Below are 16,418 nucleotides of genomic sequence, written 5' to 3' on the forward strand. Positions count from 1 at the left end.
AGAGCAAGACTGTGTCTCAAAAATATATATATATATTTCAGCTGGGCATGGTGGGTCACGCCTGTAAACCCCAGCACTTCGGGAGGCTGAGGCAGGGGCGAATCACTTAAGGTCAGGAGTTCAAGACCAGCCTGGCCAACATGATGAAACCTTGTCTCTACTAAAAATACAAAAATTAGCCAGGCTTGGTGGCGGGCGACTGTAATCCCAGCTACTCTGGAGGCTGAGGTTGCAGTGAGCCAGAATTGTGCCATTGCACTCCAGCCTGGGCAACATAGTGAGACTCCATCTCAAGGAAAAAAAAAAAAGGTATTTCAAAAGCGTCAGCTTTAATGGTTGCACAATGGTCTGTCATAATTTAACAGTTCCTTTATTCATAGATTTTCATTTCTGCTTTTTCTGTGTTATAACACTTTTAAGAACATCCTTTTACATAAATCTTTGTCCATATATGTTTATTTCCACAAGAAAATTTTCTGAAATTAGAATTTCTGGGTCAAAGATTATGAACATCCTTTTCTGGCTCTAGGCTATATATTGCCGGCTTGTCCTCTAGAATGAGTGCAGTTTATACTCCCACAGCAGAGCTGGAGACAGCTCTTATTTCTGCCTCCTTGCTAATATTGGATGTTGTCCTTTTTTAGTTCTTTTCCAATTTTATTCTTTTCCAGTTATTTAAGTATACACTGATATCTCATTTTAAATTGTCTTTTTTTTTTTTTTTTTGAGATGGAGTCTCACTCTGTTGCCCAGGCTAGAGCGCAGTGGCACGATCTTGGCTCACTGCAAGCTCCGCCTCGTGGGTTCACACCATTCTCCTGCCTCAGCCTCCTGAGTAGCTGGGACTACAGGCACCCACCACCATGCCCAGCTAATTTTTTTGTATTGTTAGTAGAGACGGGGTTTCACTGTGTTAGTCAGGATGGTCTCGATCTCCTGACCTTGTGATCCGCCCACCTCGGTCTTCCAAAGTGCTGGGATTACAGGCATGAGCCACTGTGCCTGGTCGTATGTCTTTTTTTGAGACAGAGTCTTGCTGTGTTGCCCAGGCTGGAGTGTAGTGTACTATCTGGGCTCACTGCAACCTCTACCTCCCGGGTGCATGCAGTTCTCCTCCCTAGCCTCCCAAGTAGCTGGGTTTATAGGCACGTACCACCAATCCTGGCTAATTTTTGTATTTTTAGTAGAAATGGGTTTCACCATATTGGCCAGGATGGTCTCAAACTCCAATCCGCCCACCATGGCCTCCCAAAGTGCTGGGATTACAGGCGTGAGCCACCGCACCCAGCCAAATTGTATGTCTTTGATCATTAATGGAGATAACTGTCTCAATCCAACTTGCTACAGTGATTGCCTTTAAAATGGACATTATGGCCAGGCACAGTGGCTCAGGCCTTGGGAGGCCAAGGCAGGAGGATCACTTCATGCCAAGAGTTCAAGACCAGCCTGGGCAACACAGCAAGACCCCCATCTCTACAAAAAAATAATTTAGCCAAGCGTGGTGGTTCATGCCTGTAGTCCCAGCTACTGGGGAGGCTGAGGAGGGAACATCACTTGAGCTCAGGAGGTTGAGGTTGCAGTGAGCTATGATCACACCACCGCACTCCAGTCTGGGCAACAGAGTAAGGCCCCATCTCAAAAAAAAAAAATAAAGACTCCTTCAGAGTCTTCTTGGAGAGCGTAGAACGCCAACCCAAAGCTCCCACCCCAGCCTTGTGCAGGGAGGAGGCGGCCTGAAGTGAAGAACGGGATCTGGCGCACACCCTGCTCTTCCGCGAGGGCCGCTTCACGCTCACCACGGGCAGTTTTCTTATTTCATGAAACAGGCCTCACGTACCATTTGCCAATCTGCTTAACTATCCTAAGCTGCTTCCTCTGCCTGTGTGTTACTGATCTTCATGTTTACATAATGGCCTCTTGCGTGTTTTTGTTTTTAAATAAAGGTGGCTTGGCTAGGTCGAGGCCTACATGTCTTAAAACCCATGCGGCTAAACGCAGCCACAGAACACTTCATAAGGTCAGGCCGCATGGCAGGGCACCCAGCAGGTGCAGGTGGTCAGAAAGACACCACCCCCAGGTAAAGCCGTGGCTCCCACCATCGGGAGAAGTCAGACTTTCAGCAAGCAGAGAGCTCCCTCAACCCCCATGCTGCTGTCCCTGTCCTTCCTGCCACTGGTCACCTGGAGAGGGAACGAGGGTGAACTAAAGGCCAGAATGAATGAAAGGCTGCACCTGGTGTGTCACCTGGGCGACAGAGCGAGACTCCATCTCAAAAAAAAAAAAAAATTGTTTAAAGTTACTTTGTCTTTGTAGATTGCAGTGATGTAAATACAGATTAAAGGAAGAGTAACGGTCATCATTAAAGGCCCCCAGCCTGAACTGTGCCTTTTGCTTTCAGCTCGCAGATTCACTGGTGCCCATGGAGATCAAGCCTGGCATCTCCTTGGCAACTGTCTCGGCCGTGCTGCACACCAAAGATAACAAGCACTTGCTTCAGGTAGGGGGTGCTGGGCGGGAGTGGAGGGGACCCTCTCCCCAACAAGAGACCAGACCACCTAACAGATTATATTTGAAACAGCACTTCATATGCTTTTGTGAGATGCAGTTGTGCTCTGTCGCCCAGGCTGGAGTGCAGTGGCACAAGCTCCGCCTTGCGGGTTCACACCATCCTCCTGCCTCAGCCTCCCAAGTAGCTGGGACTACAGGTGCCCGCCACCACACCTGGCTAATTTTTGTATTTTTAGTAGAGACGGGGTTTCACCATGTTAGTCAGGATGGTCTTGATCTCCTGGCCTCGTGATCTACCTGCCTTGGCCTCCCAAAGTGCTGGGATTACAGGCATGAGCCACCGCGCCCGGCCCATGAATTCTTGTTGAAGAATTATTTCCCTGGCCATGTGCCTCAGAGAGGCTGCTTTGCCCAGAGATGAGGCCGTACATCATCCCAAGGGCTGCCACAGGCACATTCCATAGGGGAGCGCTGCCATGCAAGGCAGGGCAGCAGGTGCAGCCCTGCCCTTGGGGGCTGGAACTGGAGGGCACCTGCATGAAGCTGTGGCTGCCTGAGAGCCTGGCCCTGCCACTGACCCGCACACAAGCGGGTGGCACTTCGGCTCCAGGGCAGGCACTGCATCTTAAGAATTCCTTTCAGATCTAGACTGTGTCACTTTTATGCCACATGTAGAATTGCTCCTAGCTACCACTTAAAGTCTGTTAGACCCTGTGCTGGGTCCTTGACCCGCCTTGTCTTACTGAGCCCTCAGAATTCGCTGCTGTCATCATTTTGTAGGCAGCTTCTCTAACATTGGCCAGATGGTGGCAAAGCTGGGGTTTCCCCCTTTTGGTCTGACCGCACAGTGAGTGTACCTAGCCACAGGGTCATGACTGTACCTGCAACACGACACAGTGTATTGTGGAGAATTTACTCAGCAGATACTAAAGTGAACCACCTGAAAGTTTAACAGTGGATCTTGATAAAAGGCAGAGATCTTAGCGAATAAGGTGTTGGTCGGGTGGACAGTTGAGCATCAGAGCGTGTGGATATGGGGCCCCCGGCAGCCAGGGAACTTGAACTGAGTGCCAGCTGAGGAAACCGGGCCAGGGCTCTGTGGCCTGTGAGGACAGGATAGTCTCAGGCTCTCAGTGTGGCCTGCAGTGGCCCCTGCTGCTCAGAGGAAGCTCATGAAAGCCACTCTTTCCTTCTGCTCTAGCCCCCTCCTCGGCCCGCCCAGCCCACCAGTGGGAAGAAGAGAAAGCGGGTGAGCGATGATGTCCCGGACTGCAAAGTCCTGAAGCCTTTGTTGAGCGGTTCCATCCCCGTGGAGCAGTTTGTGCAGACCCTGGAGAAGGTGAGCAGATTTCGCGGGCGCCGTGGAAACGCCACACGTGGCAGCCTTTCTCTGGCTCACTATGGCCCCCTGGCTGCAGGGAGTGGATGTTGCTGCTTGTCACTTAGTCCCCGCTGTCCTGTGGCATCTGCTTGGTCTAAGGTCCTGCTGGGAGACCCAGGAGAAAGACAGCGGACTGAGGAGTGCCCCGTCCTTCCTGCCAGCACGAGGTCACCAGAAGGCCTCTCCAGACTGAAGAAAAAGCTGCTTCCACACACAGATGTGATGAGTGGGGCAGGGTAGGGAGGCCAGGACAAAGGAGGACCCGGCCCTGCCAGAGCCTTGCGCTTCCACGCATGACTCCTTGCTGTCAGAGGGGAGCCAAGGCTCCAGCTGAGTGTCAGGATTTGCAGGAGGCCATGGAGGGAGGGGACACTGGCCCTTCCCCTCTGTCTCAGCAGCCCTGATGGCTGCTTCTCCCAGACATGAGATTTCTTGACTATGATTAAAAGAAAAAAAATATCTAACCTTAAAGGTTGTAATTTTGGCTTCAGTCACAGGACTTCAGAGATGACTTTATTAGGATTATAGAGTCCTTGATAGGAAGGAGAAGGAATTGGCTAAAGGTAATACTGTTCATGCTGCTGCTTGCAAGAACTGCAACAAATTATAATTACATGGAAGGAGATTTCTACAAATTTTCTATCCAATGTAAATATCACAATTACGGACTTTCAAATCTTAAAGACTTTCCCTTTCCTAGGATTGGTTTTCTCCACCTGTCGTTGATCTTCCCATAGGGAAAAGGCTCTGGCTGGGTGGTTGCAGCTCTCCTCCACCCTCCTCCATGACCTTGCAGGGCTCCTGGGCCCTATTGATGGGCCTCAAGCTGGACTTTTTAAAACTTAAGATGAGGACCTTCTGCCTGGCCTGGCCTATGTCCTGACCCAGTGTTCCACCCTGGCACGTCCACCTCGGCTCCTCTATGCAGGAGGAACAAGCACCTGTCCAAGTCCCTAGGGGAGCCTGCAGCCATGAAGTACAGGTGGCCTCCCCACACCGAGGCCCTTCACCTGCTGTGTGTGTGTTTCAGGCACATGCCTCCTTTCCACGTCACGTCTGATTTGGAAGGAAATTCTGTCCTTAGCAATAGCTGAGAAAAGTTTGCTCTGCTGCCTTCTCTCCTTCACTCTTGAGAGGGCTCTGCCAAGTCCCACAGTCAGGGGTATCTTGGTGTCACCTGGCATTTTCCTGGAAGCTCAGAGAGCTGCAACTTAGGAGGGAGCTTTGTCACCAGGGGACGGCATGGTGCAAGCAACCGAGCGTCCCAGACTCCTGAACATAGGGCTTGGACGTGCCCTCAAAGAGCTCACAAAGCTTAGGCAGGTTGTGGAAATTCTGTTCTGTTTTGCATGAGATTTTGCATGTTTTGGGTCTCTTTTCAAGTATATGAAACTATTGCTGTCAAAGGCCCTATGACTAGTCTGAAGAATTAATGTTGAGGCGTGTCAGTTTCTAGAAAGTTCGGTCAAGTCTGCGAAGTGTAGTTTGTAGATCTCACAGCTGCAGTCCGCCCACCCCGTTCTCTCTTTTCTTTCGGAGCAGCACGGCTTCAGTGATATTAAGGTGGAGGACACAGCCAAGGGCCATATCGTCCTGCTCCAGGAAGCTGAGACGCTCATCCAGATTGAAGAAGACTCGACCCATATCATCTGCGACAATGACGAGATGCTCAGAGTGCGACTGCGGGACCTGGTCCTCAAATTCTTACAGAAGTTCTGAGTGGGCCGTCTGAGCCACTTCCCTGAAATCCTGCAGGCCCTCACTGGCTGCCCTCACAAGCCACCTGACGAGTGGCATGAGAGGCCGTTAACCATGTCTTTGTGGTGTCCTCTGGCTTAAGGAGTGAAGAGGTGGCTCTTGAGGGAAATGGTCTGGACTTACTCCCAGCACTGTTTCAGGCAAGAACTTTCCCTTTCAACTTCAGGCTAATTTCTTCTCAACTCTGGCTCTCCCGAGGAGCTGAAGGGTGGCAGAAGTGGAACGGAAGCAGTTTTCCAAGAGGCTCATGGGAGCCAGGGAGGCGGAGATGACCGGCTGGCTGTCTCACATGGGTCCCAGGCCTCGGGCAGGGGAGCCAGCCTTTGGTTTCGTTTACTTGCCTACAGTGCTGCACCCAATAAGATGATCCCAAAATATGGTAAAGTGAACCCATCTGTCTGCATTTTCTACTCTGAGCACATTGGTTAATAAAAACTTATTTTTATATAATTAGCTGTCTTCTGTTGTCTACTAAATCTTTATATTGATTTAGTAGCTGAAAAAATATGAAAATATACAGACAGCATGAACTTAGAAAACACCACAGCAAATTGAATTTTGATGTGTATGTTAAATGATATAATTTGCAGTTTATAAAAACACAGATCTGTTTCTTCTTAAATTGTGTACGAAGGTGCTCACCTTTAAGCTGTGGCTGCATGGAGAGTGATGCAGGTCGGTACCCCAGCCTCAGGCTCCACCTGCGCCACCTCTCCCACAGAGCCTCAGTCTCTGCGTTAAACCGAGTGTTACTCACGGATACCCTCAGAGCCACTCGTCACAGGAAGCTTTCAGACAAAAGTAACCTCACAAAAGACGACTGCTTTTGAAGTGTATAAAACCAACAGTTGCCAGGTCAGATAGCATGAGCTGTGACACGTTGTGAGTTTTAAGAACAAATCTTAGCCCTGGCGGGCCATGCTAGGTAGTACGCCCAGCGCAGGCTGTTCTTAACCGTCTTGGAGTGATTGAAATCCAGTCAGAAGTCAGCCTCCAACTCGGCTGACTGCTAAACAGCACACGGGGATTTAGTGACCCGATAAATACATAACATGAACAGCTGCAGAACTGACTGCTCTGGCTTTATGGCGCATTATCACTTCTGTTGGAACGATCATATCGGTGGGAATGACTGCTTCAGTTTGCCATCTCCGACCTTACCAAACCTGGGCACAGGAATGCTTAAGCAGGTTTCTATTTTCCAAGGTTTGGGTCCACTCCAGTCAAGGGATAGGCTACAAAATAAACGAGGCTTCCAACCACGGGGCAGGACTGACATTACAAGAGATGAATGTGCCATGGCTATGAACATTTAGTTTTCTTTTTAGAATTACAAATAGGCATCCCAGGCAGGCATACTTCCAACAGAACCTTTGAGAGAATCAAGTGAAATTAAATTTTTAAAACATCTGAGGGCCAGGTGCAATGGCTCACACCTGTAATCCCAACAATTTGGGAGGCTGAGGCGGGCAGATCACAAGGTCAGGAGTTCGAGACCAGCCTGGCCAACATGGTGAAACCCCGTCTTTACTAAAGATACAAAAAAACTTAGCCAGGCATGGTGGCACGCACCTGTAATCCCAGCTACTCGGGAGGCTGAGGCAGGGGAATCACTTGAACCCGGGAGGTGGAGGTTGTAGTGAGCTGAGATCATGCCACTGCACTCCAGCCTCGGCAACAGGGCAAGACTCCATATAAAAAAAATATCTGAAATGCAAAAACAGTGTAAGCTAGAGCTCAGGAGAAACCAAAAATTTTGGTTTTATTTAAATGTCCTAGCAGTGCTATCTAGGAATGATGGGATCTGTCAAGCCTGTCTGCTGTGAAAGGGCTTGATCAGAGAGCCCAGTGCTGGTCCCTTGAGGGGGGTTGCAAAAGAAGCAAGCAGTAGGAACAAGTGAGTCAGTGGGTGCCCAATGAGCAGGGTGAAACTTAGGAGGTTTTAATCAAGTCATCACCACCCACTTAGTGGCAACAGTCAGAGGCAGGAAGCAGCAAAGACTCATGCTTTATAGAGAAGAGAGAAAAATCCAGAGCCAGCCTTTCCAGGTATGAGAAGAGCAGTTAGGAGTAATTGCCTAAAGTTCAGGTATTTGGATACCATGCCAGGTTGATTAGAAGACTCAGAAGAAGCGGCATAAGTGGCATGAGCAGCAGATGTGGCCTGGCTGTATCAGAGATGCGGCTCACTGACACTAACTGATATTGACTGACATTGACACCAACCTGGTGAAGACTCTGACATCCAGAAAAGTTTGTACTCAAACCCAGTGGAATCCTAGTGATTAACTGAAAAAAACTTAACAATAGTGCAGAGACCTCATATTATTTAAGTCTTAGTACAAAGTGATATATTAGGTATCTATTGCACAACAAATTACCCCAAACACAGTGGCTCACGCCTGTAATCCCAGCACTTTAGGAGGCGGTCGAGGTGGGCAGATCACAAAGTCAGGAGATCGAGACCATCCTGGCTAACATGGTGAAATCCCATCTCTACTAAAAATACAAAAAATTAGCCAGGCGTGGTGGCGGGCACCTGTAGTCCCAGCTACTCAGGAGGCTGAGGCAGGAGAATGGCGTGAACCCAGGAGGCGGACCCTGCAGTGAGCCAAGATCACGCCACTGCACTCCAGCCTGGGTGACAGAGCGAGACTCTGTCTCAAAAAAACAAACAACAACAACAAAAAAAATGTTTCTCGTCTGTTTCTATGGTCGGGAATCTGGTGTGGTGGTCGGGAATCTGGTGTGGTGTGGCTTAGCTGGTCGACCCTGGCTCAGGGTCTCCTCTTCACACGGCTGCAGTCAGGTGTTGGGTGAGGGAACAGAGGTTAAGTAACTTTCCGCAGAACAGCCAGTGAGTGGCTTCTGCCTTACCACAACACCATGGGTGAGTATCAGGTCAGCAGCTGGCCAGGAAATGGAAATCTGTCTTTTAGGCCATTGCTTTTCAAGTCACATGTACTCCATCTCTCCCGATCCCTGGAGAGCTTGAAGCTTTTGGCCCTCACAGTTGTCCTGTAAAGGCGTTTCCAAACTGTAATGAAGTATCAACAGAAACAGGAGTGAAGAAACCTTTAAACCTGCATAATGACATATTAACAGGAGCCAAGCAACCAGTGGGAAGGAAAGGAACACACTCTTCCTCTGGCCCTGAGTCCAGTTTTTTTCCTGAAGCCAAGAGAAGCGAATGCTGCCTCACTGCTTTAGGCCATCTATAAGAAGGTAGACAACACTTACCTTTCAAACGCACTGCAGTGGGACTACAGATAAATAACAGTATTCTTCTTTGAACCTAAAATAGAGTGGAAATAACCAACGACAATCCTGGAGGAAGTCACAGGTAAATCCTGGAGACCAGCAGTGCTGAGCTGAGCCGGAGGGCCAGTCTCACTGAAGACTCAATCCAGCCTCCGTCAGGAACTGATCTTCTAAAGATCAAATACCAGAGTCTCTACTGCTCCTTGGCAGCCCATTATGGCTTTTAATCACATCATAAAACATGATATACATCATGGCCAGGTGCAGTAGCTTACACCTGTAATCCCAGCACTTTGGGAGGCCAAGGTGGGCAAATCACAAGGTCAGAAGTTCAAGACCGGCTTGGCCAAGATGGTGAAAACCCATTTCTCCTAAAAATACAAAAATTAGCCAGACGTGGTGGCAGGCGCCTGTAATCCCAGCTACTCGGGAGGCTGAGGCAGAGAAACCCAGGGAGGGGGCGGGGGGATGGAGTTTGCAGTCAGCCAAGATCACACCACTGCACTCCAGCCTGGGAGACACAGCATGACTGTCTCAAAAAAAAAAAAAAAAAAAAAAAAAAATATATATATATATATATATATATATATATGCGCGTGTGTATATATATGTGTGTGTATATATATGTATACGTGTATATATATGTGTATATGTGTGTGTGTATATATGTATGTGTGTATATATATGTATACGTGTATATATATGTGTGTGTATATGTGTGTGTATATATACACACACACATATTAAACGTAAACTTCTGAGTCACAGGACCACAGATCTTTGAAAGGGGTGTAAACGCCCATCTCCTTAGGCATGTAGAATATTTCTTGCTTCTCTTATGTTGGCATTGCAGGCCATTGAAAAAAAAATGCATAGCCCCCACGTAATGTTGTTTGTGTTAGCAGGATTTACCCTTTACCTTTCTCTACAATAAACATTCCTAATCCATGTGTAAGTCTCCCTGATGTAGTTATCAAATCAATCACCGGTAAAAAGTAACTTCTCATTCTGAGTTACCAAACACATTATCAATTAAGTTTGCTAACATTTTGTTAAATTATCCAATATTAAGTTTTTACTCTAGTAACTATTCATAGTTGCTTCACATACTTTGGAAATAATGGCCTTTCATTTCACAAAGCCTTTCCCAGTCATCAGGAAGCACCTTCCAGTCATCAGGGGGCATTAGTCGGCACCTGCTCACATATTCGGTGTGTTGTGCTGTCTATCATGGCTTTAGCTCACCGTCACAGATAAGCCCTTCTCCCAGACTTACAGCTAGAGAGGAGCACATTTCCAGGACCATGAGCACCCTGAGGACAGAGTCTGTTTTTTCCACCTTGTCCCAGCATGAGGCTTGGGGGAAGAAGGTAAGGAAAGAAAATTTCAGAAATACTTAGGAATTACAGGCCAAAACAACATTTCCTGGTGGGTCAGTTTTTTAACTGCAATATTCTAAACATGGGAACCTGCACATAAGTGTAAAAATCCCTATCATTTAGCCCGTGCTTTAAAATAGCTACTTGATTCAGTGGGCAGCTTCCTGATGAAAAGAGGTCGGTAACTGTGGCCAACAAGCCAAATCTGGCCCACAAGCAGACTTGTTGGAAAAAAGATGCAACAGAAATCACATGTGGTCCACAAAGCCTAAAACATTTGCTGACCCTTTACAGAAAAAGTACGCCAATCCCTGCTCAGTGTGTTGAAACATTTCTATAGTACTTATTCAAGTAATGGTCAAATAATGGAATGGCGATGTAACAGCTCCCATCAGACCTGACCCTCCTAGAGATAAAACTATAAACTCCGGACGTATGTAGTTAGGTAAGTAGGTGACAGAACAACCTACCACAAAAAACAATTCCATTAGCATAGAGATTTTATCACCCTGGTAATAATTATTAAAACAACTAGACAAAAAAAGTAAATTCTTTAGATGACCTGAACAAAACTGTCAAAAACTTTGACGTAATTGATACTTTTTAGAGTACTTGCTCCACAGCAGCAGAATGTTTACCATGAAAACCACATGCTGGGTGATAAAACACATCTCATTACATCTAAAAGGATTGAACGCATACACAAAACCTTCTCTCACCACAATGGAATTAAATTCAAACTCGACAAAATATTTTGGAAAACCACAAATATTTAGAAATCAAACACTTCTGGTTGGGCGTGGTGGCTCACGCCTATAATCCCAGCACTCTGGGAGGCCAAGGAGGGCGGATCACGAGGTCAGGAGATTGAGACCATCCTGGCTAACACGGTGAAACCCCGTCTCTACTAAAAGTACAAAAAATTAGCCGGGTGTGGTGGCGGGCGCCTGTAGTCCCAGCTACTCAGGAGGCTGAGGCAGGAGAATTGCGTGAACCTGAGAGGCGGAGCTTGCAGTGAGCTGAGATTGTGCCACTGTACTCCAGCCTGGGCAACAATGCAAGACTCCATCTCAAAAAAAAAAAAAAAAAAAGAAAGAAAGAAATTAAACACTTCTAAAATAGCTCATGGATCAAAGATGACATCACAAAATGAATTGGAAAATATTTTGAACAGAAAAATAAAGCTCAAAATATATAGGATACTGCTAAAGTAGTGCTTAAAAGTCATTTTATACCTTTAAATGCTTACAGAAAAAATGAAAAGCCTAAAATTGACCTAAATTTTTACCTTAGAAGACTATAAAAAGGGCCAAGTAAACCCAGAGAACACAGAGGAAAGAAATCATAAAAGGACAAATGAACAAAACAGAATAGAGAAAACTAACAAAGTCAAAAGCTGATTTTTGAAAAGATCAGCAGAATTGATACACACCTCATTACACTGATCAAGGAAAGACAGGACCGACTGCCCATATGGGCAGTGAAAAAACTATGGTCATCACTACAGATCCTACGGATATGAAGACGACAACCAATCGGAAAGGAAAAGGGGGGTATTACTAAAGAGCCTACAAATATTAAAAGGATAAAAAGAATACCAACTTATGCCAACAAATTTACCACTACAGATAAAATGAAAAATTTCCTTTGAAGACACAAATAGACAAAGCTCATTCAACAAGAAAAAGAACTTGATATTCACTTAAGAAATTAAATTTAGTATCTTCTCACAAGGAAAACTCCAGGCCTAGATGGTTTCCCTGGGAAACTGTATCAAACATTTAAGGAAGAAATAACACCAATCATGTATAACCTCTATGAAAAAGAGGAAGAGGGGATACTTCCAATCCTTTTTAAGGGGCCAGCATAACTCTAATACCAAAACCTTACAAAGTCATTACCAAAAAAGAAAATGAGAAGTAAATATATCTCATGAACATCAATGCAAAAAACAAAAACAAAAACTTCAATTATCAGCAACCTGAATCCAGCAACACACAAATAGGATAATATGACATGACCAAGTAGGGTTTATCCCTGGAATGCAAGGATAAATATTTGAAAGCCAATCTAATTTATAATAGCAGAATAGAGGAGAAACCCCATATGATCATTTCAATAGATACAGGAAAAAAGCATTTGATGAAATTCTCTAACAGCACTCAGCAGACAGGAATAAAAGGGAACATACTCAACCTGATAAAGGTCATGTATGAAAAACTTACAGCTCAGTGAAATACTAGAGCTTTTACCCAAATATTGAGAACAAAGCAAGGTGCCGATCCATACTACTGTTCTATAGTGCTCTTGGAGTCCCAGTCATTGCAGTAAGGCAAAAATGAAGAGGAGAAGGCAGGCAGGCATACAAACAGATAAAGCATAAAGGTAGGAAAGAAGTAAAACTGTTTTCAGATGAGACTTTTTACATAGAAAGTTCTAAGAAATCTAGAAAACTACTGGAATAAGTTCGCAAGACTGCAGAATACAAGGTTAGTATCCAAAAGTCAACTGTATTTTATATATTAACATGTTTTTGAGAGAGAGTCTTGCTCTGTCACCCAGGCTGGAGTGCAGTGGCAGAGTCATGGCTCACTGCAGCCTTAAACTCCCAGGCTCAAGTGACCCTTCCACTTCAGTTTCCCAAGTAGCTGGGACCACAGGCACATGCCACCGCATCCAGCTAATTTTTTTTTTCTTTTTACTTTTGTAGAGACCCACCTTGGCCTCCCAGAGTGCTGGGAATAAAGGTGTGAGGCACAAAACCTGGCCAGAAAATAAAATGTTTTTGAAACAGCAACTTCATTCATAATAGTGTGAGATAACTTTTGAAAATATATGTAAGATCTCTACACTAAAAGTCTCAAAACCTTGCTGAAATTAATGACTTGAATAAACGGAGAAATATACCATATTCATGGATTAGAAGACTCAATACTAACATTTTAATTCTGCCTATTGATTTACAGATTTGATACAATACCATCCCAGCAGACAGCCACACCACAACCTAACCCAATGTTTTAAGTAGGTAAAGGACTTGAATAAACATTTTTCCAAAGAAGATACATGGATGGCCAATAAGCACATAAAGAGATATTCAACACTAGTCATTAGGGAAATGAAAATCAAACCCACAACAAGGTACTTCACACCTACTAGGATGGCTGTAATATTTTTTTTAATTTTTTATCAGAAAGTAAGTGTTGGGCCGGGCATGGTGGCTCACGCCTGTAATCCCAGCACTTTGGGAGGCCAAAGCAGGTGGATCACGAGGTCAGGAGTTCAAGACAAGCCTGGCCAAGATGGTGAAACAAAAATACAAAAAATTAGCCCGGCGTGGTGGCGGGTGCCTGTAACCCCAGCTAGTTGGGAGGCTGAGGCAGAGAACTGCTTGAACCCAGGAAGCGGAGGTTGCAGTGAGCAGAGATTGCACCATCGCACTCCAGCCTTAGTGACAGAGCAAGACTCCATCTCAAAAAAAAAAAAAAAAAGAAAGTGTTGGGAGAAGTGGAGAAATTGGAACCTTCATACACTGCCAGTGGAATGTAAAATGACACAGCTGCTATGGACGACAGTTTGGCAGCTCCTCAAAAAGTTAAATTACCATATTGAATTGAAATTACCATACAGAATTACCATACAGAATTACCATATTGTCCAGCAACTCCACTGCTCTATAGATACCCAAAAGACTTGACAGCAGGGACTCAAATATTTGACCACCTATGTTCTTAGCAATATTATTCCCCACCTGAGTAACCAAAAGGTGGATGCAACCCAAGTATCCACCAACAGATGAACAGATAAACAAAATGTGTAATATACATACAATGAACTATTATCCACCCACAGAAAAGAATGAGATTCTGATACACGCTGCAATGGGTAAACCTTGAAAACATGCTAAGTGAAAAAAGTCAGACAAAAAAGACCACATATTTTACGATTCATTGATATTCAAATATCCAGAATAGATGAATCCATAGAGACAGAATAGAGGTTATCAGAGGCTGGAAGTAGTGGGGGAATGGGAAGTTACTGTTTAATGAGTACAGAAATTGAGATGAAAAAGTTTTAAAACTAGCTAGTGGTGATGATTACACAACATTGTGAAGGTACTTAATGGAACTAAATGGTACACTTTAAAATGGCTAACGTGGCAAATTTTATGTTTACATTTTTGTATCTGATATCCCAGGTTTCTTAGAAAAGACTGGCAATATTGAGATGGATTTTATATAAGCATAAGAGCTAATACCACAGAGCTAATTCTAAACTTGACAGAGAAATACAAAGTAACTATAATATTGAAAGCAATCTTGGAGATGAACAAAGTTGGAAAGCTACGTTCATCAAGACAGTATGGAACTGGCACGAGGATGAACCAAGCAGCGTAACAACAAAGGTTGCTCAGAAATAGAGCCCCACTTCTATAATGGCCACTTTTTCAACAAAGGCCCTAAAGCAATCCAATGGGGAAGGGAAAGTCTTTTTAACAAATGGTGCTGCAATGCCCATAAAAAGAATCAGAAACCTGACCACCACACACCATACATAAAAACTGAGATGGATCTTTAATTACAAGAGCTAATACCATACAGCATTTGGTGAAAAACACTGAAAATATCTTCATGATGTTGGGTAGGCACAGGTTTCTTGGGTCACTGAAAGCAGTAACAAAAGAATTGTATCTCCTCAAAATTAAAAACTTCTGCTAATCAGAGGACACCATAAAGAAAATGATTAGGCAAGCCACAAATTAAAAATAATTTACAAAACATATCTGACAACAGACTAGTGTCCAGGGCAAAGAATTCCTGTAACTCAGTAATAAAAAAGACGATACATCCATACAATGTTATCCAGTGAGAAAAGAAATTGGTTATCAAACTGAAAAGATACAAAAGAACCTTAAGTGCATATTATATTACATGAAAGCAGCCAATGTGAAAAGGCCACATGCTGTATGATTTTATGTGACATTCTGGAAAAGGCCATAGTGTGAAAACAGTAAAAAGATCAGTGGTTGCCAGAGATTCAGAGAGGGAGGGAGGGACCAATAGGTGGAGCGCAGGAAGTTTTTAGGGGAGTGAGACTGTTCTGTATGATACTATAATGGTGGATATTTGTCATTACGTATTTGTCAAAACCCACGGAATATACAACACAATGAATGAAGCCTAATGTAAACCATAGGCTTGCGTGAACAATGTGTCAACACTGGCTCATCAGTTGTACCAAATCTATCACACTAATGGCAGATGTTAATAAAGGGCAAGTGAGGAGTGAGGTGGAAGAAGAGGAGAACTCTGTACTTCCCATGCAGTTTTGCTGTAAATCTGAAACTGCTCCCCTCAAAATCTATTAAAAATGTAGGAAGAAAAGAAAGCAATTCAAAAAAGGACAATCCAGTTTTTCTTAATGGGCAAGAGATGTGTACAGATAATTCATAAAGGAAATATATATAAACGGCATAAACACATGAAAAGGTACTTAAATCATTAGGAAAATGCAGAATGAAACGGTAAGACACCATTACTCACCAGAATGGCTAAAATTAAAAAGACTGACAAGACCACAGATTGGTGAGGATGTGGAACTGGGAGTCTCAATTACTGGTGTTAGTACAAAATGGAATGATCGCATTGAGAAAAGGTCTAGAAGTTTCTTATAAAACTAAACATGTATACATCTATCATATTACCCAACAGTTCCACTCCTATTTACCCAAGAGAAATAAAAATCCACAGAAAGACTTGCACATGAATGTTCAGAGAAACTTTATTCGTAATATCCAAAAACTGGAAACAGCCCCAGCACCTATACAATAGAATGGACAGATTTTATTCGATTCATACAAGGGAATACTAAGCAATGAAAAGTAACTAATCACCCATCTATGCAGCAATGATGGATGCCTCTCCAAAATGTTATGCTGGGTGTGTAGAAGACAAACACAACAGTAGAAATTGTATGACACCATTTATATGAAATTCTAGAATATGGAAAACTAATCCAAGGTGAAAAAACAATCAGCACTGGCTATGTCTGGGGATGGAGGATGTGGCGACTGACTAGGAGGAAGGAGCATGAGGGGACTTTCTGAGTTGATCATAGTGTTCTGTATCTTG

At 44.4% G+C, this 16,418-nt stretch overlaps 1 protein-coding gene across 3 annotated transcripts in view; it reads left to right on the forward strand.

Moving 5' to 3' along the window:
- LOC105481987 (integrator complex subunit 9) overlaps positions 1-6,097 on the forward strand; it is a 126,955-nt gene extending 120,858 nt beyond the window's left edge. For all 3 annotated transcript variants that reach the window (XM_011741786.3, XM_071068447.1, XM_011741787.2), the window contains 3 exons: positions 2,399-2,497; positions 3,710-3,847; positions 5,432-6,097. In XM_011741786.3, the coding sequence (XP_011740088.1) occupies positions 2,399-2,497; positions 3,710-3,847; positions 5,432-5,608 (414 nt within the window). In that variant the 3' untranslated portion in view covers positions 5,609-6,097. The remainder of the gene's footprint in view (positions 1-2,398; positions 2,498-3,709; positions 3,848-5,431) is intronic.
- The last annotated feature ends 10,321 nt before the right edge of the window (positions 6,098-16,418 follow it).

Source organism: Macaca nemestrina, chromosome 8 (assembly GCF_043159975.1).
Source record: "Macaca nemestrina isolate mMacNem1 chromosome 8, mMacNem.hap1, whole genome shotgun sequence".
NCBI classification, from domain to species: domain Eukaryota; kingdom Metazoa; phylum Chordata; class Mammalia; order Primates; family Cercopithecidae; genus Macaca; species Macaca nemestrina.